The sequence below is a fragment of the Pelodiscus sinensis genome, chromosome 27, assembly GCF_052426305.1.
Source record: "Pelodiscus sinensis isolate ZL-2025 chromosome 27, ASM5242630v1, whole genome shotgun sequence".
NCBI classification, from domain to species: Eukaryota; Metazoa; Chordata; order Testudines; family Trionychidae; genus Pelodiscus; species Pelodiscus sinensis.
The window spans coordinates 5617113-5643651 of NC_143078.1; the positions used below are offsets into that span (position 1 = coordinate 5617113).

At 45.8% G+C, this 26539-nt stretch overlaps 1 protein-coding gene across 1 annotated transcript in view; it reads right to left on the reverse strand.

Moving 5' to 3' along the window:
- CR1 (complement C3b/C4b receptor 1 (Knops blood group)) overlaps positions 1–26539 on the reverse strand; it is a 238352-nt gene that overhangs the window by 84288 nt on the left and 127525 nt on the right. The window contains exons 82-95 of the mRNA XM_089773562.1: positions 25312–25405; positions 22990–23075; positions 18676–18852; positions 17510–17686; positions 16530–16721; positions 16179–16275; positions 14787–14872; positions 13595–13789; positions 12422–12613; positions 12080–12176; positions 11304–11389; positions 7143–7325; positions 6126–6167; positions 3845–3911 (exon numbers count right to left, since the gene is read on the reverse strand). Of these exons, the coding sequence (XP_089629688.1) occupies positions 3845–3911; positions 6126–6167; positions 7143–7325; positions 11304–11389; positions 12080–12176; positions 12422–12613; positions 13595–13789; positions 14787–14872; positions 16179–16275; positions 16530–16721; positions 17510–17686; positions 18676–18852; positions 22990–23075; positions 25312–25405 (1771 nt within the window). The remainder of the gene's footprint in view (positions 1–3844; positions 3912–6125; positions 6168–7142; positions 7326–11303; positions 11390–12079; positions 12177–12421; positions 12614–13594; positions 13790–14786; positions 14873–16178; positions 16276–16529; positions 16722–17509; positions 17687–18675; positions 18853–22989; positions 23076–25311; positions 25406–26539) is intronic.

Sequence of the window (26539 nt, forward strand, 5' to 3'; positions counted from 1 at the left end):
ATTTGGCCTGTCTAGACTGGACCAAATGTCAGAAAACCCCCTTCTTTCTGAAGCCCCCTTATTCCACGTGGAACAAGGAATACGGGGGTTACTGAAAATGCATGTTTGCTCTTCCACCAAAAAGAAAAAGCGGAAGAACAAATGCGTCCTGGACATGAAAGTTTTTTCCAGGATACCTCTGAGGAGTGGGCTCCAGGCTGGGGAATGTTGGAGTCAGGGGGAGGGTTGGGGAACTGAGCAAACCACAGGCTTCTGGATGTGAGGGTGCAGGAGTTTGGGTTGAGATGTATGAGGGGCTCAGGGCAGGGAGGCTGGGAGTATGATGGGCTCAGGACACAGATTTGCTGTGTGTGGATGGTGCAGAAGTGTTGTGGCAGAAGACTCAGGATGTGGAGGTACAGGAGTTTGGATATGTGAGAGTCTCAGGACAGGGGGTTCCAGTGTATGATAGGCTCAGATCTAGGGTCTGGGGGTGGGAGGTGAAGGAGTGTTATGATACTGGGGCCAAATAGGGGTTTGTTGGTTCAGGCTTCATTTTTAAATAAAATATGTCAAACAAAAAGTTTCAGCATTGTCTTTATTTATGAGAAGGGTGGGGTACCTGTTTTGAGTCAGGGGTCACTGCCCCACAGCAAAGTCAGCTGGGGCCACACAAGTGAGAAGCAAAAAATAACACCTCCAAACCCCCCCCCCCCCCTCAAAGCCTCACTAACATGGCCCCAACTGTGCTGGTGAGAGCAGGGGACATGGTACTGGAGAAGGGTGCTGGGGACAGGATTCTGTGACAGGGGACAGGCTGCCAGTGGGGGCAAGGAACAAGGTGTTGGTGGGAGCAGGGAACAGAGTCCCTGGCACACGCCTACTCCTTCCCCCTCTCCCCCCGGCACAGCAAGTCCCCGGCATGCCACAGACCTGGGTTGTGGTACCTTGCTGCTGTTTGGGGGAGAGGGAGCAGCCACTGCACTTCCTGAAACCCCAGAAGTGATGCGCAGCTGCCAGACTTCCTTCCACCCCGCAAGAAGCCAGCACTACCTCCATTGTCGCTGGAGGTAGGTAGTGGGACTTCTTGGGGAAGGAGGGAAAATGGAGGAGGCCCAAATGCCTTGCAAATCGACAGGTTAGTGACCACAGCTCTAATGTCATCCATTTCCAGCCTCTGACAAACACAAGCTAGGGACACCATTCCTACCCATCCTGGCTAATAGTCACTGATGGTCCTAACCTCTTATGAATTTTATCTAGCTCTTTTTTGAATCCTGTTACAGTCCTAGTCTTCACAACAGCCTCTGACAAGTAGTTCTATAGGTTGACTGTGCACTGCATAAAGAAACTTCCTTTTGTTTGCTTTAAACCTGCTGCCTATTAATTTCATATGGTAACCCCTAGTTCTTATGTTATAGGAACAGGTAAATAACTTTTCTTTATTCACTTTTTCCACACCAGTCATGATTTTATAGACCTCTATCATATTCCCCCTTAGTCTTCTCTTTTCTAAGCTGAAAAGTCCAAGTCTTTTTAATCTCTCTTCAGATGCAACCTGTTCCAAACCCCTAATCATTTTAGTTGCCTTTTTCTGAACCTTTTCCAAAGCTAAGAAACCTTTTTTGAGATAAGGTGACCACATCTGTACTCAATAGTCAAGATGGTTTTATATAAAGGCAATAATATATTTTCTATCCCCTTTTTAATGATTCCTAACATTGTTTGCTTTTTTGACTGCCACTGCACATTGAGTGGATGTTTTCAGAGAACTATCCACACTGACTCCAAAATCTCTGTCGAGTAATTGTAGCTAAATTAGTCTCCATCATATTGTTTGTATTGTTGGGATTATTTTTTCCAATGAGCATTACTTTATATTTATTAACATTAAATTTCATTTGCCACTTGGTTGTCCAATCACTTAGTTTGGTGAGATATTTTTGAAGTGCTTCATAGTCTACATTGGTCTCTACTTGGGCCTTAATTGTCTTAATACAATTAAGTATTTAGATGATACTAAATACTAACAATTAAGCAGTTTAGTATCATCTGCAAATTTTGCCACCTCACTGTTTACCCCTTTCTCCAAATCATTTATAGAGAAGCTGAATAGGACTGGTCCCTAGGATGGACACTTAGGGGACACCACTCGTTACCTCTCTCCATTCTGAATCCATGAAAGGACCTTCCTTCTTATCCCATGACAACTAGCTGTGCCTAAGAGCCTTTGGAGAGGGACTTTGTTAAAGGCTTTCTGGGAGTCTAAGAAAAATATATCCACTGGATCTCCCTTGTCCACGTTTGTTGACTCCTTCAAAGAACTCTTAATAGATTAGCAAGACATGATTTCCCTTTACAGAAACCATGCTGACTTTTCCCCAACAAATTATGTTCATCTATGTGTCTGACAATTTTATTCTTTTCTATAGTTTCAACTGATTTGCCCGGTACTGATGCTAGACTCACCTCTAGAGCCCTTTTTAAATAATAGTGTCACTTTAGCTATCTTCCAGTCCTTAGATACGGAAGCTGATTTAAAGGATAGATTACACAGTGTTAATAGTTCCACAATTTCACATTTGAGTTCTTTCAGAACTCTTAGGTGAATGCCATCTGGACCTGGTGACCTGTTACTGTCAAGTTTATCAATCTGTTCCAAAACCTCCTCTAATTACACCTTAATCTGGGACAATTCCTCAAATTTGTCAGCCAAAAAAAATGGCTGAGGTTTGGGAATCTCCCTAACATCCTCAGCTGTGAAGACTGAAGCAAAGAATTCATTTGGTTTCTCCACAATTACTTTATTTTCTTTCAGTGCTCCTTTAACATCTTGATTGTTCAGGGGCCCCACTGGTTGCTTAGCAAGCTTCCCGCTTCTGATGTACTTAAACATTTTGCTATTACTTCTTGAGTTTTTGGCTAGCTGTTCTTCAAACCCCTTTTTGGCTTTTATTATATTTTTACACTTAATTTGACAGATTTTATGCTCCTTTCTATTTCCATCACTAGGATTTAACGTCCACTTTTTTAAACAATGGCTTTTTATTGCTCACTGCCTTTTTTACTTGGTTGTTAATCCACGGTGGCATTTTTTTTTGTTTTCTTACTATGTTTTTTTAATGTGAGGTATATATTCAAGTTGGACCTCTATTATGGTGTCTTTGAAAAGTTTCCATGCGGCTTGCAGGGATTTTACTTTTCTCACTGTTCCTTTTAATTTCTGTTTAACCTCTTCATTTTTGTGTAGTTCCCCTTTCTGAAATTAGAAGCCACAGTATTGGGCTGCTGAGGTGTTTTTCTCACCAAAGGAATGTTAAATTTTATTACATTATAGTTACTATTTCCAAGCAATCCAGTTATATTTGCCTCAAGGACCAGATCATAGACTCCACTTACAACGATCACTGACATTTCCAAGGTAAAAAAGCAGCAGGAGTGGAGGGGGAGGGGGAGAAGAGAACACTTTTATCCTCTACTCCTTCCCCTTTTTCCAATCTTGGTCTATTAACAGAGATGCATCATAAGCATCATATTTCTCTGTATCATGCCCATATCTTGGTGACAGAAAAGAACATTTTTGGTTATATTTGTGAAACTAAATTATTGTCCTTCTTGCAGGGTGAAGAGTCGAGTGGGAAAAGAATTTTGTTTTTAATTATATTTTTAAAATTGCCATGTGAGGAACATTAAGCTATCACTAGCTGCAGACTCATAAGATTATGCTAGTGATTGTCTATTTCTTTTGCCCCATTGTTGCATATGAAGATCATGATTCATTTAATTAAATTTTGCCAGCATTAAACTATGGAATCAAATAGTTAATACACATTGAAATTAACAGACATTTAGAACAATCTCTCACCCAGATTTCTGCTTAGATATACACTTCCTGATGACGAAGACGAAAACCGCTAAAAGCAGCAACAGCACTATAATCCAAGACACAGGGAGAGACTCAGTTAGACTTCTAAACTGTCTTATGGCGCACAGAAATAGCATTTGTGGCCTTTGCAAATTAACTCAAAAAATCCCTAACAAAGTTCAGGATGAAACTCACCAGAAGTGATGGAATTTCTGTATTTATACGGAGGATGTTATGTAACAGTTAATTTACAATTTGAGTAGTTGATGACCTTGGGCTTCATGTTGCACTGCCAATTTGAAATGCCATGAGGAGCTGGGGAGTCCCTAGCGGATGCTGGGTTTCACTGAAATTCTGCACTGGAGCCCAGTGTTCTCCTGGGGAGTCCCCAGCTGACCCTGGGTCAGGGACCAGCTGTGCAGCGCTGCCTCTATGAGCACCACTTTGGTGCTTCAAAGCAGCAGCACTTCAGAGCTGAGCCCAGGCTTCGTTGTGCAGCACTGTGGCTTTGAAGTACCCCCTTCCTCCTCCCCTTTGCTGCCTCTATCAGAAAGTGACAGCATGGGAGGAAGTGGAGGGGAGAGAGAATCGACTAGTCAACTGATTATCAGATAAGCATTTGGTCATACTGTACCCTCCTCAGGCTCTGATCTTTAGACAGTAGTATAGCATTAGTGTATTCAAAAAGTTCTTTGTGTAAGACCATCTATCAATGTTTGCATATAATTTGTGGGTTCATAGTGGCACAAGCAAAAGATGACTTACATCATACATAAGTTGATCAGGGTTCATAAACAATTATCTGAAACCTGCAAACGGCTTGAAATGATGGGATCATCTATGGTTTAATGTATGAAAAATCTGTGCTGCTCTACTGATTCACTATAGACACTACCCATCCCATTGACATAAGTACAGGCAGTCCCCGGGTTACGTACAAGATAGGGACTGTAGGCTTGTTCTGAAGTTGAATTTGTTCGTAAGTCAGAACTGGGGTCCAGATTCAGCCGCTGCTGAAACTGACCAGTGGCTGACTACAGGAAGCCTGAGGCGGAGTTGATCTGCCCCGGGCTTCCTGGAATCAGCTGCTGATCAGTTTCAACAGCAGCTGAATCTGGACGCCTAGGACAGAGCAGCTGGGGCGCTGCTGGGTAGGTCCCCGCAGCGCCGCACCTCGGCGCTGCGGGGACCAACCTGGCAGCACCCCAGCTGCTCTACCCCAGGTGTCCCCAAGTCAGCTGCTGCTGAAACTGATCAGCAGCTGATTCCAGGAAGCCCGGGGCAGAGCAACTCTGCCTCAGGCTTCCTGTAGTCAGCCGCTGGTCAGTTTCATCAGCGGCTGACTTGGGGACGCCTGGGGCAGAGCAGCTGGGGTGCTGCTGGCTTGGTCCAGTAGCGCCGCTCCTCGGCGCTATTGGACCAACCCAGCAGCACCCCAGCTGCTCTGCCCCAGGCGTCCTGATTCAGCCGCTGCTGAAACTGACCAGAAGCGGCTGAATCAGGACGCCTGAGGCAGAGGAACTGGGGTGATCCAGTACTGGGTTGGTCCAGTAGCGCCGAGGAGCGGTGCTGTGGGACCAACCCGGCAGCAACCCAGCTGCTCTACCCCAGGCATCAGCGAGAAAAGCCTGGTCTGCTGGCGGGGAGGGGTCGCACTAGCTGCGCCTCCCCCCCCAGCAGACCAGGGAGACGCGGACGGCAGGACCGCCGAGAGGCGCCGCGGTCCCGCCGCCCGCATTCTCCGCGGCTTTGCTCCGCGTCTCCCTGGTCTGCTGGGGGACCCAGCAGACCAGGGAGATGCGGAGCAGCTTTTCTCGCCGCGGAGGACGCGGGCGGCGGGACCGTGGCGCGTCTGGGTGGTCCCGCCGCCCGCGTCCTCTGGGGCGAGAAAAGCCCCGTTCGTAAGTACGGATCCGACATAAGTCGGATCCGCGTAACACGGGGACTGCCTGTAATTTACCTCCTCAAGAGGCAGGTAACAATAATTCGTCTATTGATCTTGTGCTGTCCATATAAGGGCTTGGGTTGACTCAACACCACTTGGGTATAGGTATTTTATACCCCTTACTGACAATGAAACTAAGCTAATTTTTAGCATAGACCAGATCAAATCCAGGCACTCTAGAGGGAGCCCTGCAGTAAAATCGAAGAATTGTAATAAAGCTGACAAAAGTCTTAGTCCAAGCGACTTTGGTGCATACTGTTGGGACATAAAAATTGCTTCTTTTCCCCCCGCCCCAGCAGTGAATTTGACCCCAAATATTTTAAGTATATTACTTACCCAGGACTACAAAGATGATTTTCCAGTACCCTGTCTTTGGCTCTAGGTAAGAAAAACAAAAACAACAAAAAAATAAACCTCTATAACATATAAGGGGAATCACAGCCACACAATTTCTTCCAAAACATTTTCTGTATATCAGACATATTATAAGATTTTATTGGTGTGCGCTAGAAAGGAAAATGTATTAAAAATCCTCCCCATATTGCCAGCTATACAGAATAGTCCTTCCAATTTGTAAAGGGATATCAAGCACTGTAACACAATAGCCTCTTTCAGCAGAAGAGAAAGCTCAGAGTATTCTGAGTGGCTGGGAAAGGAAGAAGTGCCTACTATATCACTGTAATCCCACCCAGAAAACACTCAGGGAGCCACCTTCTCCACTGGTCTGAGCATGCAAAGTTTCACTGAATTAAACTGAACTTTTTCTGCCAGCTGCTCTTTCCAGCCTGTCTCTCCTGGGTGACGTATGTGATATATGGCAGCAATGTCCCTCTGCAATGTATATTAGACAAACTGGTCAGTCACTTTGCCAGAGAATGCTCACAGATCAGACAGCTCTACACAGAGAAACCTGTTAGCCGACATTAAAACCAAACTAGCCATTCCCTTAAACAACTGACAACATGCGTCTTACTTCAAAGAGATTTTCCTCCTTCCTTGTCTCCTTCTGGTCCCCTCGCCCCCACCTTCTATTCTATGTAGCTGATTCGTTACTGTAGAATTTGTTTACTTCATCATATCCCTCTGTTATATAATGCTCATGTCATTTCATTTTCAGAGTATGATCCGAAGAAGTGGGTCTGCCCCACGAAAGCTCATTACCTAATAAACCACCTTCTTAAAGTGCTACATGATTGCTTTTTTTGTTTTTGTTTTACCAAGATCAGACTAACATGGCTTCCTCTAACTTTGCTGTATTTTTTGGTGTGACAGAACACTTTCTCGCTTTAAATCCTGTTGAGGGACTGACAAACCTACAGCCCAAAGAAGGAAGACAACTGAAAATCCACTCACCTTCACAAAGAGGAGAGGGGTGGCTCCATGTTCCAGATGTGGTACAATAGATAGAAGCCTCTCCTCCGAGGGCGTAGCCGGGCTCACAGCTGTAGTTAACATACGTTCCACTGGGGAAAGCCGCCAAAGAACTGGCATCATGCTTTCCATAGTGAGTGGCCGGTGGTGGGGGACACATCAAGGCTAATGGAGGAGAGAAGAAGAAAAGTATTTCAGAGAAAATCTGAATCCTGTGTCCTCCCCCCCCCAAAAAAAATAGTTTAAAATGGCTGATTTACAAGAGGGTGAAGCACCCAGGATGCATGTGCTACGTCAAAACATCTATTGTACTAGGGACGCAATATATACACAGATTGAAAACCACTTACCCAGAGTCCCTTTCGCTCCAGAACTCAGATAGCACCACTCTGCAACTTTTCTGTTCCTAGAAATCTGTGACTCTCTTAAGAAGCTAAACTGTAATTTCTTGAGTGGGATGATTTGTGTTTCCATTCACACCTTTCGGCCGTTCAGGGAGACCGACCATTGCCAGCTCTATGTCCGTCAGGTGAGCATGGCAGGATGTAGGGGACTATCACAGTGAAGATATTATGGGGTAGGACGATATTTGTATTTTCCCTAGTCACTGTTGAAAACTGACGCCAGGACAGAGGAAACCTATTAACCTCCAGGTCATACTGACTATTACAGTGACCCTTGACTCACACTTACATTGTATGCAGACTGGAACAGGAGGATGCCAAGTTGCATCATCTCCGCACTCAATCTGCCGGCTGCCATCCAGGGTGTAGCCAGGATCACATTCAAACCTCACCCTGTCCCTGGGTCTATAGACAGGGCCACGTCCAGCTACTTGTCTTCCATGCTGGATTTTTGGGCCATGCAGAGAACCTCTGAAACTGAACAGGTGCAGAAGGCATCAGCCTGCCTGGCAAGCAGTTCTGTTCAGTAGGTGCTTGGCACCTCAGCACTGCCCTGGTTGCCTCCCAATGTCTGGGGAGAATTGATGGTGTTGTTTTTAACTTCTAAATGCAAATACTTCAGTGCTTGCCTGCCTAAAATCACATTCCCTGGGGAACTGAATTGCTGCTCCTTGTCTGGAACAGAGGTGGCTATCCCTCAATGACAGAGACAGCAGGGCTGGCAGGAGAGCTTGCTGTGAGTGACCCTCAGTTTGGCGCCTACACCTTGTACTTGTTCTTAAAACAAAGGCCTGTTTGCATTTTAGGACTCACACTAAAAATGTTCCCTGTTCACTCAGCATGTAGCAAACATAGGGAAAGCATACCTGCCTGTGATCCTGAGGGGAGCATCAATATTAGGTTTTAGTTTTTCTAATTTAGGTGCACAGGGTTTCAGACACTGCTTTTTAGGAGTGTAGTGTTTACATACACTGCCTTTATTTTTAAAAGCATTGGTTTACCCTGTTCTTAATGAAACAGTTTTAATTCACTGCAATTAATTTTGTAGCATTAGTGAGCTTGTCTATGAGTGAAATCCTGTAATAGGAGCTTCTTTCTCTTAGTTCTAGGTAAGAAAGCATAAATACACCTTCACACCAACAGTATGCAAAGAGAAGGGAAAAATTGCTCATCTAGAACCCCCCTCTGCTCTCAGAGCCCTTTCCAGTACCACTCCCAACATGGTTCATTTCTTATTCTCCATATATTTTACCACCTTTACACCCCTCCCCTCAAATCAGTTTGTGAAGTCTCTTGATTTGAGGTGAGCAGCAGGCAGAACAGATCCAACCTGGGTTAGTGTTCAAGAAAGACACCGGAGGAAACCTTCTTGTGGGTGAATACTACAAATCAGAATTTTGACATTTGCCTCACTCACAGACCAGCACAGATGGATTCCATATGCCCTCAGGTTGGCACTGACTCACTCTGTAACCCTTCATGGTGTAGACAGTATCACATTCAAAGGTCACGCTGTCTTTATACAAATAAACATGTCTATCATCAGAAACTCTTCTTCCATTCGGGATTTGTGGGGCTGGGCATCCAGCCTCTGAAAAAGGAACGCTTTAGCTGAACTCAGGGCCAGATAAGAAGAAATAAACCTCTGCAGACCTTAGGTTTTCAACATTTTCCTTGTCACTTGTTGCACTAGTCTATAACATTCCTACTTGAAAATACAGATTGTTGTGGGCAATGTAGAGGGCTACACTGGGAGATGGAGATATCCTGGTAACAGAAGCTTCAGTGGGTAGCTGAGTTAGTCTGTACAGGATAAACTTAAAAAACAACAAATGGTCTGATAGCACGTTATAGACTAAGAAAACATGTAAATTGCATCATGAACTTTCGTGGGCACAGCCCACTTCTTCAGATGACCGGTCTTGTTAAGGGTTCTATCCTCAAGGAGTGTCCTGTGCATCAACCTCCAAGTCAAGGGAGTAACCCATGGTAAGGAGAAGCTCAACCTTATCAGGAACTAAGTGCCCTTCAGAGCCACGGACATCAGACACTGAGGGAGCTCAGTAATTTAGCCCAACATGAACAGGATGCTCCCCCACACTGAATTTAGCCCACAGAGCTGCTCAGGATGACCTTGCTAGCAACATCAGTTTCCAAACCAAATCTTAAGCTTTAAACTAGTGCTCTTCTCTATCTGATCTGAATCCTGGAAAACTTTGTGGCAATGTCGTCAAGGGCAGGCACACCAAGTGCAAGTATTTAACTAGAGAAGTCATCCTTCAGTGTCGCAGTGTGCCTTCCATTGCTAAATGTCTGGAGGAGGTAAACATGGAATACCTGGAGAGATACAGGCAGAGTGTATTTGAGAATCAATACTGGTAAAGAAGCAGCTCCTGTTACTTGATCTGCTAAAGAAAACTAGCTGTCCTAGCTCTGAAAACCACTAGAATGGACTAGCTCAACAGGGAATGGCCCTGGGGTGTCTGATTTGCTCTGGCACTGATGTTAAGAAAATCAAACTCACTAAGACAATTGATGACTAGACCAGTTTCCAACTTCATGGTTGATTAAAAACAGAAACCATTCACAAAAATAAAGGGAACAAATCTTGCTATAATTCTCTACCTGTAGATGAAACTGCCCTGTCACAGGCTACTTTTGCTTTGTTTTCTGAGACAGAGCTGTGTCTCTAAGAAACCAAGAGTGCCTAGTACAGTGTTTCTCATCCAGGGTATGTGCACGTCTGGAGTACGCAGAGGTCTTCAAGGGGATAAATCAACTCTTCTAGATATTAGCCTAGTTTTCTGAAAGGCTACATTAATAGCACTAGCAGAATAGGTACACACAAAAATTTCATGCAGACAATAACTTGTTTATATTACTCTACACAGTGAAATTTAAGTACAATATTTATATTTCCAATGTATTTAGGAATTTTAGAATTTATATGGTAAAAATGAGAAAGAAAGCAGTTTCTTGGGAGTTATATATTATGACACTTTGATTTTTATGGCTGATTTTGTAAGTAAGTTGATTTTAAGTGAGATACAAGTTGGGATATGCAAGTGAAATCAGACCCCTGGAAGGAGTACAGTAGTATGGAAAGATTGAGAGCCACTGGCCTAATATACACAAAGTGTGACACTTCCATACTTTCTGGAGGAAGATCATAGGGCACTCTATTGAGGAAGGGATTTCAATATCCACTGTTTTATTATTAAACTATTCCACACCTTTCAAGCATAGAAACACGTACCATTTACCTGCCGCATGACAATCTGGTGTGCACATTACCAGAGCACAAGTATGCTTTGAAGTGCAGCTATACCTGTTACAGTTTAAAAAAAAAATCACAATGGCCAATTACTATCTTGGTGGAACAGTGTTGCCATATCAAGCTCATGGGTTCCTGCTTTTACTCAGGTGTCAAAGAAAGTGCAAACCCTTAATGTCAAGAACTTGATACAACACACTTTTCCCTGGGATCAAACTCTTGTAGTGAAGGTACCTACCAGGGACTTAGAAATTTGGATTAATTTTTGGCTCTACTACTGACCAACTCCTTAGATCATCCTAAATAAGTCACTTAACCTTTCTCTGTCTCAGATCTCCCACTTTAAGGGATGGGGGGGAAGAAAGATCATAATGCTTCCTTATCTGTTTATTAACATTTGTGAGGCAAGCAGATAGAGATAGAAGTGCCCATATAAGTACCTGAAGAGATCTGTAATGAACTTACGCTTGCAAAAGGGCACACCACCACTCCATTCAACATGTGTGCCATAAATCTCACATCGTCTGTAAGGCTGTCCAATCAACCGGTGCCTGGAGTTAGGCAGAAGAATTATCAGTTGTTACCTATTCCTTTGGTGTTTGAGCTCTACTGAGAAACTCAAATATTTGAGAAGCTCTTCTCCCCAGTCACAGCAAGTGGGGACAAGGACCTCTAACTCTCGTATTTTTTTAAGCCAGAAGACCCATATCTTTTATCTTCTTACTTGTATCCTCTGTTCCTTACCACACCAGCAGGGTCATGTCCTGCCAGTAAATCACAAACCATAGGCAAACTAGTATCACCAGAACTTTTGGACAGGCTACTGAGTGGTTGTTTTTATGCCAGTTCCACATATCTCACAGGAGACTGCAGCCATTCCAAATCATTTAAAGCAGATTTTAAACCCAAGACATTCCAAGCTCGGTCCTGTTCACTTGGCTCCTATCTCCACAGGAGATGTCTGTGCTCACCCAGGACTTGCAGGCAGAGCATTCTGCTGGGCAAACTGCAACTGCAGTTGGTGAAATCAATGACTGAGCACAAACAAGGAAAAAACAGGGAGACTTAGGCCAACCCAGCTTTCCTTTCTTGTCAAAATTACATTGACTGAGCCAGGGAGGAGCTGTGCTGGCGTATTATAAAACAGTCATCTGCTTACAAGAGATGGGGGAATACGAGAACATCCATTTTTGTTGCACACCTCCAAGCACAAATAGTCAGCTCAGGCATCGGAAACGTACCCTTCGTCACACAAGAAGTTGACCGTTGACCCAAACAGCGTATCTGTTAAAACAGCTTCGCCATTCTCCAGCTCTCCTGGATGACCACACGATTTCCCTGATAGAGAACAAGGCTAGGATTAAACTTCTCATTTTCAAAGCAACAAATATCCCAAGCTTCTGTTCATATTTAACATGTCTCTCAAACCCAGCATTTAGAAGGGCCTAGAACGGGCATAGATGAAGAGCTTTTCTAGTCACTATTAACTATTTAAAGATACATTACGCTTTGCACCATAGACACAACATTGTGTCATTAAGATCTTACTGAAGAACAGAAACAAAATCCATAGATACACTCACTTTTACAGAACTCTAAGGCTTCTGACCACATTTGATTTTGAAGGCATGTAATAGTTGTTTGCATCTCTGGGATTATACTGTATCCAGGCAGGCAAGTATAGCCAATGGTCTGCCCAACAGGAAAGTAAGACTGATTTTTATACGTGCTCTTCAGCTCAGCAAAATTTAACCTCGTTGGGACACCGCAGCCACCTACCAAGAAATGAACACACACGAGAAAAAAGAATCCTATGTATGTAACAGGTCTAAGCAGAGAAAACAATGTGTTACAAAGAAACAACTGTGCAACTGAAATAGTAATTATGGAACCAGTGTTCATCCCTAGAAAGGAAAATATAAAGGGAGCTAAAGTGTGAAATTATACCAATGTCAGCTAACTATAAAATCCAGTTCATACTGGTGCATCATTCCTTAAGCCAGACTCTAAATTAAATAAAAACAGACTCCAATACAATCATGCAAATTACAGAATTTATAAGGAGACAGCCCAGAGAGTGGATTCGTTGGCCCAAATGTCGCAGTTGTTCCCAACCGCCAACACACCACAGGCTGCACACACAACCCTTCACAAAGTAGCCTCTCCATCGCACACACCACTCCCTTACCACCCCAAGATTCCAATCAGAACAAGCGCCCACACAACACAACCAGCACACACGGCCAGCCCCATCATACAGCCCCACACTAAAGCACAAAGCGATTTTTCAGTCGCTACTTCCACAAATCAACACAGAGATCCCTGTCACATACCATGACACTGCACTTGTATTTCTTAGAGCCATTGGCCTGGGGTGAAGAACAGCTAGGAGAGCTGCCTAGATATGCAATATATAAACTTCCACTCACCACCTCCCTGACGTTCCCCAGTTCCACCCCCTTGTGGCTAGGGTTAGAGACCTTCGCCAGCCTTCCTACACACTTGGGACTATCCCGGTTCTGCAAACGGGGCTGCTCCAGAGGCGCATTCAAAGGTGCCAGTTTCCAATTTAAATCTTTAGCCCTGCCCTAAAACTATTTACTCTCTAATGTACATCATGGGAATCCTGTGGAGGTGCTGCAAAAGGCAAGAACACTAAGTGCCAGGATTTAACTTATCTTCACGTTGGGGGATTTCTTAGACTATCTATCCATGACAATGCAGAGCTGGGAGGGCTGCACTCATACAAACCCCACCTCCACAGCGAGGGGCAGTTGGACGCCACACTCCGTTTAGTCCGTCCTCGGTTGTGCATAAAAGAGAGGCCTCTCCAGTCGGCGGGTAACCGTTATCACATGTGTAAGTTACAGCTGACCCATAAGAGAATTCATCCATTAAGTCCCCATTGTGCTTTCCATTGGGGATGTCTGGAGGGGGATAACACGGAATACCTGGAGAGACACAGAAGGAGTGTATTGAGAATCAAACAAACACAGTCACTCCCCGGGGTTCACGGTATCGGAGATCTCTCACCAAAGACAACGATGTCCTATGTTACAATGCTAGTCCTCTATAAAACTAAGTAACACTTTATGAACAAGGTAGAAGAAGGTTAAAGGAAGCACACACACACACACACACACACACACACACACAAATGAGTTACAATTTTAAGTTTCAAAAGATGACACAAGCTTCTGTAATACACAAACTGTATGTATCCTTTGAGGGCAACCCGGGATGGTCAGAGGTCTACAAGTCTTCCTTGTTGAGCGAGAAATGCTATGTGTTGAAGTAAATTAGCATTTTCCACTGGGTAATGCTACTCTCCTGAGACTGGGGGTTGAATGTTATAGAGCAACTGCTTTTTCTATTTCCATACCAAATACAGAAAATAGGGTTTATAACATGGGATACAGATTTATAAATGAGATGAAGGCATGCAGCAACATCTGAGAATTTCATCAAGTATAAACTGTTCGTTGTAACTGAACATCTATTTTAACAACCCTAACACACAGATGAATCAGACAGGTTCCCAGCTTTGTATTCCTCAGTATTTTCTGAGGTGTGTGTCTATTTGCATGAGCTACCAGCATCTCACATATTACACATTTTGCTTAGTGCCTTTTTCTGCTACTCAATTGTCAAAGTCAGAGTTCTTATGGTCAGGAACTTGAAACAACACAGTTCTTCCTGAGCTACAACCCTTCCCACATATACCTATAACCCTGAGTGGCTCTTCTGGTTAAAGGATCGATCTGGGATGTGGAGATCTCAGTTCAATTTTTGTTCTGCTACTGACCAGCCTGGAGAAGTCATTTAATCTCCCTGTGCCTCATTTCCCCTTCTCTAAAGCAGGGATCATAATGCTTCCCTTAAGTTACATTTGCATGGCAAGCAGAAAAGAGGGGAAAGCACACAGACCGAGATTTGTAACCTACTTACGCTCACAAAAGGGCATATCCCCACTCCATGCGACATGGCTGCCAGAAATCACACATCGTATGTAAGACTTTCCAATCAACCGGTGCCTGCAAATAGGCAGAAGGGTTATCAGTTTTTACCTGCTCCTCTGCTGTTTGAATTCTCCTGCAAAGTTCAGTTATTTGGGACGCTCGTCTCCCCTGCCACAGCAAGTAGAGACCAACACCACTGACTACGGGTGTAAAGACTCCTTCACTATTTTAGAACTCTCCACCTAGAATTCAGTCATAGAAGAGAATCCTGTGCAGGCCCAATGAGCTGGTATTTGAGTCAGGGGATCCATATCCCCTCCCCATGCCCTCAAATCCTCCTTACCACATCAGCTGGATCACTCCCCACCATGGAAACACAAGCCACAGGCAAACTAGTAACAGAGTATTCCCCTGACACTGTCAGGAAGGTTGCTGGGAAGGGGGTACTGCTATGTCTGCGTTGTGTGGACTTTGGATTTTCTCTTGACACATGAGTTGTTTCTGTGGATGTGTGGGCTAAGCAGAAGCTCTGGCTAGGTCGAGATCGATCAATGAAATCAATCACCACTGATACAATCCATGGAATGGAGCCACAAGTCACCCCAGTGGAGATGCCCAACTACAAAGACACCACACAGCAACGCAGATCTGACACTAGAGTCACGGGCTCTTTCCTTTTCTACTCCCCCACCCCCTTCATCCCACTAGCATGATTTCCTGTAAATAGGAACCATCTGACACTACAGCTTCAGTGGGTTTGTATGAAAATATCCCCAGTGGTCTGACTTCAGCACTTTCCTAGGCTGGGTTTCCTTGCTAGTGAAACAGTTAGTGACTGACATCCATTGATGTGCAGAATAAATGTATTTATGTGCACCAAGGCATGTGTGAAATTGCACCGCCAGTAGAAACAAAAATCAGGCTGCGGGCACTCTGCTAAACTAAACAACGGCACGGCATTTCATCTCTCCTGAGTGGCCACACAAGCACACATCTATGGGGAACACTGGTGGTACAGTGCCCCACGGGGAAGGTAAGTAGCCTCAGTGCTGTGATCAGCTCCCCAAGTGACCCAACCCATCACACCTAGTCTCCACAGGAGACATCTGTCCTCATCCAGCACTTGCAGGCAGAATATTCAGTTGGCCAAAGTGGCAACTAAAGATTGTACTAGAAATGGTAGATCCAAAGAAAATGCAAGGGAAGAGGAAAGTGGGAGGCTTATGTTAATCAATCTGTTTTCACATACAAAGAAGATATTGATACTAGAATCAGGAAGAGTAATCCTCTTACAGGAACTAGGGGAGTACGGGGATTTCTCTTTCTGTTGCATAGTTGCAAGCTAGGCCCAAGTAGTCGGCTCAGGCAATCAGAAACATACCCTTCTTCACACGTGAAGCTGACCATTGACCCAAACAGCAGATCTGTGACATTAATTCTGCCGTTCTCCAGCTCTCCTGGATGACCGCACGATTTCCCTGGTAGAGGACAAGAGGAGAAACATGTTTTGCTCTTTCTAAGCAACAGTTATCCCGAAGTTATCCCGAGGCTCTGTCCATATTAAACAGCCTGCACAGAAGACCTCACTGAAAAGAGCCCACAGTGGGCAACGACACAGAGTTTTACTGGTCATTATTTACTGTTTAAACATGGGTTACGTTGTGTAGCGTGGATGCAAATGCCATTAGGACCTTTAGCAAACAGCAGAAACAAGTAGCATGTAGACACTCACTGTTACAGAACTCAAGTGGTTCTGACCACGTTCCATTTGGAAGGCATGTAATAGTGGGTCGAATACCAGGGTGTCTAGTGTATCCAGGCCGGCAAGTATAGTTTGCAGTCTTCCCAACAGGAAAGTAGGACTGATTTCTATACTCGCTCTTCAGCTCAGCAAAGCTTAACCTTGTGGGGACACCACAGCCAACTGGCAAGAACAAAAACACACGTGAGAAAAAACAGGGTGATGAAAAGAATATTTCAGTGATAAACGGAACTCTTCGAAGAGGAGCTTAAAATATGCTGATCTACAGGATGGGAGAAAAGGTTCAGGATGCTTATGTTCTACAAAACCAATTATTGTACTATGAATGCAACAGGAAAAAAAAAAAGAGATTAAAAATCACGGACCTAAATTCCATTTAAGCCCAGAACTCAAATGGTCCCATCCTTCTACTTTACAGTCCCTAGAAATCTCCCGACTCTCTTAAGGATCTAAACTGTAATTTGTTGAGGGGGCATGAGTCCTGCTGAACACAGCCAAAGCCTAGCTGCTTGGCTTTCAGTTGACGATGGGTGGGGGGGGGGGGGGCACTGCAACACTGCAGGGAAAGAAGCAGCACTCATGAAAGCTAATCTATAGCACAGAATACAACCACTTGCTTGTATTGAGTCATGCCCAAGACAACACCAGTGAGGCTAACGCATGCCAGGGATAAATTTACCCACCTCCATTCCCCTCCAACTCCTTCACATCCCCCCAGATACCCTGACACCCTGGTCACTCAGTCACTGTTCCTAACACCACAGACAAATTCCCAGCCGTCTTAGGAAGTCTGCAAGGGCTGCTGCCCCAGTGTATTTAGGGCTGTAAATGCTGCTACTTTCGGACTATTTCTAATCCCACAGTCTGTCTTCCATGCTCACTCCTGCCAGATCTTACTGGTCCCAGTGGGATGAAAGATTATGGAAACTCGAAGCCGTAGCCACACTCACTTCTTTCACAGATGGGAATGGGAGGATCCCAGCTACCATCGTTCTGGCACCGAGGCTCAGAGCTCCCACGCAAGGTGTAACCAGGCTTGCATTGCAACACAGCAACATCTCCAGGGCCGTAGGGGCCCAGTGCCCCATTCAGTCTGCCATTCTCCAGTTCTGGGCTCACGCATGTCACTGAAAGGGGAAGCATAACAACCCCTTAAGACTCCAAAACACAAATGGGACAGAATGGACCCTTTACCCACAGAGCCATGTCCATTTATGAGTCTTTTCCTTCAACCTCATGTATCACTTCCTCTAGTCACCTTTATCCATTCCTTCAACATGAACATTACCCCTCTGCATTCACAGAACCATTCACTACTGGTACAAGTGGATGCGATGCTCCTGAAAATACAGAAGTTCCTTCTGGCAGCCGTGGCTTTTGCTTGTGCATCTCACTGATGGCTTAGACTCAAACTGTGAAATCTACTGAATTGTTGGCTCGTCCCAGAGTTCTCTTGGACTCTTTTAAATCCTCATGTGTGTCTGACACACTGAGCAAAGCAAAGGAAAGTAGGAAAGAAAACCAAAATGCATCTTTACATTGAAGAAGGAAGTGGCTCCAAGCTCCAAACATTGTACAATGAAGTTTTGCCTTCCCAAGAAGAGAGTAGCCAGGATCACAATGGTAATTTATATACATCCACCAGCCAGGAAAAAAAACAAAAACAGGCTCCTTTCGGCAACTGAAATTAGACAATTTAGGCTTACTGGTGCATTATACTGCCAGTACTAACAGGTCATTACCCCATACATTCTCATGCTTATGCCATTGTCAAAAAGAGCTTTATGGCAAGAAAAAGGGTTAAGGGGGAAAAATGGGGATGATTCTCTTCAGGAACTAAAGGAGCATACTCTACATACAAGGAAAGAGTGACAAGTGTGTCTAATTACTGAAGAGACTGGTCATAATGGATAAAATATCTAACTTAATTGAGAAATTCAGTGGAATAAGTGCAAGGATCCAAAAAGCCTGCAGTTGACCAAGAAGTTATTGAATATCCTCTTCTCAATCACTTCTGGTTCCAATTTCAAGATGGGACAGACACGGGGCTACGGAGCAAATGAAGATCCAATGGGGATGAAATATAATCAACACTCAAAGCCGTAGCCACACTCACCTCTTTCACAGATGGGGACAGGAGGATCCCAGCTACCATCATTTTGGCACCGAGTCTCAGAGCTCCCACGCAAGATGTAACCAGGCTCACACTGCAACACAGCAACGTCTCCAGGGCCATAGAGAGCCAGTACCCCATTAGATCTGCCATTCTGCAGTTCTGGGCTCACGCATGTCACTGAAAGGGGAAGCGTAACAACTGCTTTAGACTCCAAAGCACACGTGGGACATAATGGACCCTTTATCCACAGAGCACTGGTACAAGTGGATGTGATGCTCCTGCAAATAAAGGAGCTCCTTCTGGCAGCCATGACTTTTGCTCATGTGTTTCACTGGAAGATTAAACATAAGCTGTGAAATCTACTGAATTGGTGGCTCGTCTCAAAGTTTTCTTGGACTCATTTAAATCCTCATGTGTGTCTGACACACAGAGCACAGCAATGGGAAGTATCAAGAAGAACCCAAATGCACCTTTACACTGAAGGAGGAGGTGGCTCCAAGCTCATTTGGATACTGAGCAAAGGAAGATGCAAATGCCCTGCTTTCAGGTTCAAGTAGAGTTACAAGATTTTCCTGCAGGTAGGCCCATTGCTTTTGTCCCCCTGGGTGATTTCTCACAGCTATCATAGTTCTTCCACTATGGGTGGTCCCAGTAAACTTCCCCACATCTTCCAGCCCCCTGCCTTGAGGCCCTGAGCCTCCAACCCCCTGCACTAAGACCTCTCCACCTTCCAATCCTCTGCCCTGACTCCTGCACTGCCACACTTTGGCCTGAGCCCCCCACACCCAACCCCCTGCTCTGAGCCTTCCTAAGCCTCCCAGCCTCCTGCCCTAACTCCTGAACCCCACTCCCTGCCCCAAGCCCCACCCTGAGTCTAGCGCCACTGCGCTGAGCTCCCCACGTTTCTCAGACCCTTGACCTGTCTGCTCACTTCCACCCCCTGCTCTGAGCACCCGCACTCCATCCAGCCCCCGTTCTGACACCTACCCACACCTTCTGCCCTGCATCCTATCCTGCCCTGACTTCTGCACCCTCCAACTCCTGCTCTGAGCACCCCCCAACCCAACCTCCTGTCCTGACATTCCATGGTGAACACTGCTAAGGCCTGGTTGCTGGGTTTCCAGTTGCCAATGTTTAGAGGAGAGGTGTAATGCCATACCACAGGGAAGGTAGAGCTGAACCAGAGGTCATGTTAGCCAATATATAGGAGGGAAAAGATTCACATGGTTGATCTGACCCTAACAGCAGTGAGGCTAATGCAGACTGGGGTAGAGTTCCCTACCTCCATCGCATTCACATTCCCACAAACAGCCTTATAGCTTGACGTGGTTCCTGATACCACCGACACATTCCCAGCCATCTTAGGAAGGCTACAAGAGCTACTTCTCCTGTTTATTTAGTGTTTACAGTAGAAATACTGCCACTTCAGGACTTCTGATTTGAAGGTCCAAGCCAACCAGAGATCTTGTTCAGAGAGCAGGGCTGGTCACCATCCAGCTCTTCCGGGATCTATTTGGAGAGTGGAAAAGCCCAGGCACTATGGAGATGCACTTTGCATAGACTAGGACAGCTGGAGCTGGTATTTGCTTTTCCCTTCCAGATCCCATTACAAGTCCCACAGTCTGTAGAAAAGAGCCTGATTGTAAGAAAAGTGTCAAGGGCAGAAAAAGAGGGATGGAAAAAAGGGTTTCCTATTGCCGATGGGTGGAGGGGAGGGGCAATGCAACACTGAAAGGAAAGAAGCAGAGCTCGTGAAGTCTAATCTATAGGAGGGAATACACAATACAGTTAGCTTCCTCCATTCCTCTCTACTTCATTCACATCCCCCTGTAACGGGGTACACTCACCGCCACAGCGCCACCAGCAGTCGGTCCTGGGAATTAGCTCGGATGGCAGGTGGCGGGATCCTTCTTGGGACACTGCCCTCTGGCAGTGCCCACAACAGTCTGAGTTTCCCCCTTCCGGGGGTGGGTTTTAGGCCGGTTGGCCTACAGGAGGGGTTCCTCCGCCTCCGGGTCACTGGGCGATACACCTGTCCCACTGCGCAGCCCCTGTCAATTGTCCCCAGGTCTCTAGTCCCACCGCCAGGCCTTGCCCCGGACGCGTAGAAGGGATCAATAGTTCACGGCCCCGGCCCTGCTTCAGGTCCGGGGTTGGAGTCAATAGTTCACGTGCCAGCCTTGCTTCAGGTCCAGGCCACGGGGGGAAGAAGCCTTATATAGACTCACGTCTCTCAGCTCACAGTTCCGGGCAGGGCAGCTGTCCCAGTCCTGCCCCTTTAAGAGGTCCGGCCTCGATCGTGGCTAGGTTCCAAAGCACAATCTGTAAACCCGAGCCCTTGAGCGGGGCAGGGCACCAAACACAAGAAACAAGCCCTGGCCCTGGAGCAGGGTGAGGCAACAAACACCCAGGTTTGAGGAAGCTCCTGGTTCAGGAGCAGGGCAGGCAGCGCACCTGCAGCAGTGGTGAGGAGGAGACTGCCATCCAGTAGGTGGGTGGAAGGGGCCACAGGCCCACGCACTCCACTGCGCCCCGGCCCAGGGGCCCTGGATGCAGCAGTTTAGCTGCTACTGGCTCAGCAGGGGCTCCAGCCAGCAACATCCTGGCCTTGGGCTGCTATCAGCCCATGCTACCCCCTGGGTCACTCCTCGTCTCCCCTTTCGTGGGTACCTGTGTCTCCAGCAGGTCAGTCAGGGAGTCGCAGGTAGTGTTGTCCCAGCAGGGTTGGGGTGGCCCAATCCAGGCTTCGATGGGTTGGAGCTCTGCAGCGTCCAGCTGGTTTGTCAGGCCCTGGGGTTCAGGCAGGCATAGGGGTTCCAGCCGGTCCACCGGCTCCAGCAAACCCTCAGGGTCCAGGTGTTTCCGCAGGCCTCGGGGCTTGAGCAGGACCTCAAGCTCAGGCCAGTCCTCTAAATCCCCAGGCACCAGCAGAGGATAGCTCTGCTGGCTGGCTGGCTTGGCCAGACCTCAGTGGCCCTGGCAGGGAAGTCTTTGCTGGCCTGAGGGAAGGCAGCTGTGGGAGACCCAGGCCAGGTCTCAGCCTCCTCGGCCAGGAGCTCTGGACAGGTCTCTATCTCCCTCAGAGGCTGGGCCCCGACTGTGCTCCCTGGCGCAGTTCTTATAGTCCTAGCCACGTCCCCTGGCTTCCCATCAGGTGACTGGGAGGGGCTACGCTGGGCCCAAAATGGCTCCCAGAGGGGTTCCTCTGCCTCCAGCTCAGTGGGTGGCCACTCTGCCCCACTATACACCTCTAATACTCTGTGATGAATGGGCGTTTTGCTACCCTTTTCTGGACATCGTAGAATCACTGAATCCTGACATACTAACCTTTTCTGAACGTCCCAGCTATTCACTTAACTAAATAGCCCATAAGGGTTAAATCCACAGACTCTGGGTCCTAGACAGTCCCCAAGAATGCTAGGGAAGCAGGAAGTATTTGCAGGTAGCCAGGAGAGCCAATGAAAACAGAGTGTGGGTTTTTAAACTGGAAGCAGTGATCCTCCTGTGGCAGTGTTTGTGAGACTAGTGCAGAACTGGGAGACATGGGGGCAAGTGGATATTTGTATTTTCCCTAATCACAGCTGAAAACTGACCCCAGGAGGACAAAGAGTGCAAAATACAAATCTGTAAGTTACTGATGAGCCAACAGTATGCTCTCGTTCACTCAAATCATTATGTGATCCATAGGCAATATTTGATGGTGGAGGACAAGGTATTTCTGAAGCAAAGAATGTAATCAAGAAAATTTAAGTTTACACTGAAGATAAACTGAAGAGTTTTCACTAAGAAAGTTGTCTCAGATTCACTCCAAATGCTATTTAACCATTCGAAAGCACATTTAACATTGCATTTGAACAACATTCGAAGCATGACTTCTGCTAGATTCTAAAGGTTTTCTGCTTTTAGGCTTGACCCAGCCCTGCACATCCAATGCTCAAGGAGGATGTTTCATACAACATCAGCTTTGGAGGATGGCCTTAACAGAATATGACCTTTCCCAAAATTAGCCTCAGGGAGCCACAATTTCTTGCCCAGCATCTCTGGAAGTAGTATTATTCCACCAGCAGAAAACTAAACTAGGGCATTTCTTATATCATAGCAGATTACAAAAGAGTGGACGTCAGCAGAACAAGAGACTGACCAAGTCCAGAAAGCACCGCAGTACGATTTCATTCCTCTCTCCAAGCAAACACACTCAAAACTTTTACTGTCATTTGGATTAAATGCTAGAGTAAGAATGTACTGACTCCTCTGTAGCACCAGCTATGCTGCCCCATTTCCAGATATGAACTATTCTTAAAATCATTAGTTTACCTTGGCAATGTGGAACCTTCGCACTCCAGTCACTTACATTTCCCACAATTACACACTGTGCAAAAGTTGGTCCAATTAATCTGTACCTAGAGAAAAAGGTTCCAGTTTGTTACTCAAGTAAGCAAAGAACTAGTAAACAGTCTGGCAAGATGGAACATGGTTTCTTTCTGCCAAGAGGCTGAGACAAACCATTGAAAAAAGGTTACATCTCACACCATAGGACCAATGAACACTAAGGCCAGGTCTACACTACACACCTTGGTGAGTGTAATTTCGTTGCTTCCATCTCCATGAGGAACAGTTATACTGGCCTAACCTCCTATGTAGATAGCGCTGTATTAACAGCAGAACTTCTCCCCCAACAAGCTATCATCTCTTGGAGAAATGGATTAGCTATGCTGATGGAGTGGCTCTCCCATTGTTAGAGAAGCATGTTCATACACAACCATAAGGTGGCAGGTGCACTGCCGCATGTGAGAGCCAAGCCCTGTGTAGTTTAAAGGTAATAAAGAGCTACAGACCAGGGGATCTAGCTCCCAAAAATGTTCACAAATGCTTATCAGATGCTTGAGAATATTTTTTAGTTCTTGCAAAGAGATTTGTGCACTCCTTTCTCCAACAAGTGAAAGAAGACCTCATCACCTTTGCAACAGAACTCTTCAAATGGCCAGAAAACTAGTTATTTTACAGGCCGCTGCTCTCAGTGCTTTCCCAAAGGGGTTTAGGTTTGCTGAATAAGCAGCTCTCCCATCCTCTGTTTTTAACATTTTAGGAGGAAACGTTTGAGCTGCCAGCATTCTACACCTTAGAATTATCATGCTTTCCTAAGTAAAGTCCTGCCATAGGAAGAAAGGGTAAAAACTGGTCAGGAACAATTTCAGGCAGCAAATCAGAAGGTTTCTAACCAACAGAAGGTCCAGGAACAGTCAACCAGCAGTAGTTAGTTGTAAGGGCTACCAAATAAATGAGAGAGAGAGCTGGACAAGTTCATAAGAGCAGCTCTAGGAAGGGGCTTCTAGTGATGGGAAGGCTCAGCAACCCTGGGGTTTGTTTTCTGCTTATACATCATATTTCTAAAGGCTAACACTTTGAGATCTCAGCCAGTTACCTGCGACAATAGGAAGGGATTTCCCACCCAATGTATTCTGAGCTGGTTTCCTTTATCTCCTTTTTTTAACCATTGGGGATGGCCATGGTTGAAGATACGATACTGGATGGGGTAGGCCAGGACTCTGAGGTGGCACCAAGCACTCTCACCACAGTGCTTGGCTTGTTGACAGCTTTTGCTTACAACATCCTTTGGCTCTAGTATGGAGGGTTGGTGAGAAATTCCCCCAGGACAGATTGAAGGGACTTTGGGGAGGGAGAGGAGGCAGGAGAGGTTTGCCCTCCTCTGTAACATGAGAGTCCAAGACATTTGCCAGGATTACCTCCATATATCTAATTTCATCGTTTCCTCGCCATGACAGCAGCCTGAGGAATTTCTGCATCTCAACGCCTCCTATTCTCGGACCACAGCCCATTAAAGGTCTAATCTCCTGTGGGCTGTAATATTTTGGACTAATTTTGGTTGAGTTTACTATATGGTTGACTGTTACTGCTGGTTGACTGTTCCTGAGCAGAGTTGGTGGCCTGTTACATACAAGAGGTCAGATTGGTGATCTGTTGGTCCCTTCCTGCCTTATACTCTGAGACCTCAGTTGAATGAAGCCATAAACTATTGATTTCACAAGGTCTGTCCTGTGGACAAAACAACAACTGCACTTGATGCTATCCTGGGTAATACTGACATCCAGGAGAGACAAAGTTTTGCTTTTGTGGACCAGAAAGAGGTCTGCTTCTATCTGGTGCTGCATCTTAAGGGGGCAACATTCTGCCATTAGCTCCCATCACTCAGACAGAAACCTCTATAACAAGAGATGGCATGAGTCAGAAAGTGCCACATTACCTACAGGATAGCATTCTCTCTCTCTCTCTCTCTCTCTCTCTCTCTCTCTCTCTCTCTCATGACCCAACACTTGCAGAAAGATGTCCTCTAAGGGCCCCTGGCTGGAATATTCAATAAGCATGAGTGAGTTAGGTGCCCAACTCTCACTGAATGAAAACTGTAGCTAGTTGGTTCACTTCCTTCAACTCCTTTGATAATAACAAGCATAATTCTTAACAAGGATCCAGCCCACGGCTACAGATTTATAACACAGCACTAATTTATGTTCTTAAAGTTAAAGTAAGCTTTCTAGTCTCATTTTGCCAGTCTTCACCAGAAGTTTTACATCAGTCTAGATTCTGTCAATTAGTCAAAAGCAGCAACTTGCCACTCACCCTTCATCACAGGAGAAGTTTGCTGTTGCACCAAATTGGAGATCAATGAAATCAACCCTTCCATGCTCTATTTCCGGGGCTTTACATTGTCTTCCTAAAAAAGAACAAGACTAATATAACCTCATACTACCTTAATAGGGAAAAATGGGATAACTTGCACCTCTTAACATAATAAATACTATAGCCCATCAAAGCCTATGGTATGTATACTATCAGTATCTATCGAGAGGTTAGCACTAAAGGCTACAGAGGAGAGCTTAACATCCACATTAAGGATAATTTTGTAATATGCCTTGGGATAAGTGAAGTGAAGTGGAAAAGGGATGATTGCTTGCTAATCCCACACAGACAGTGATTGCGTTATATCCTGAAACAAAAGAAGTAAGATCCCCTTGTGGATTTAGTGTAAGTGCAAATATTCATATTGTATACATAAATACCCAGATTCTGAAAACTCATGCGCATAACTTCTTTCGAGTAGGAAGTAGGGATATAAACGACTAGTTGACTATTCGATAAGCAAAAGTTTATCATAGTCGACTAGCGACTCAACTAGTCACTTCCCCCCTTTGCTGCCTCTATCAGAAAGAGGAAGCAAGGGGGAGGGGGGAAGAGCAGGAGCTAGTGCTCTTGGGAGCAGGCTCAAAAGCCCGCTTCCCTCTAGCACAGTCTCTGTGGGGAGAAGGGGCAGGGGCACAGCGGAGAACTAGCAGCACTTCTGCCTTTCAAATGTAGCAAGAGGATTCTTGCTATGTTTCAAAAGCAGCAGCACTGTGGGGAGCCTGGGGACTCAACCAGTCCCCGCTAGCCCCTCGTTCTCTGCTTTTGAAATAAACAAGAACACTGGGTCTCACTCCCTCTGCCTCTTCAAGGCTGCACCAGGGAGTAGCTGCTGGGTGGAATGCACAGTCTCCCCCCCCCTCCCCCCCCGCAAGGACCATATCCCTTGGGAGCAGCCACCAGGCATGACAACCCCCCACCTTGCGCCTTCCCAGGACTAAAGAACGGGGGCGCCCATCTCCTTCTGTTAGTCTCCCACACTCTTCCCTAAGCCTCCCCCCACCTCCCAGCATTGCCAAGTCTTTCAAGGCAGTGGTCTGGTGGGGTGCAGGAACTGGGGCAGTACTGGGGGAGGGGGTGAAAGAAATGCAGGACACTGGAGGGTGGGGGGAGTGTTGCAACTCTGGTCCAAATTAAACTATGTTTCTATCAGTCTCTGCGGGCTAGC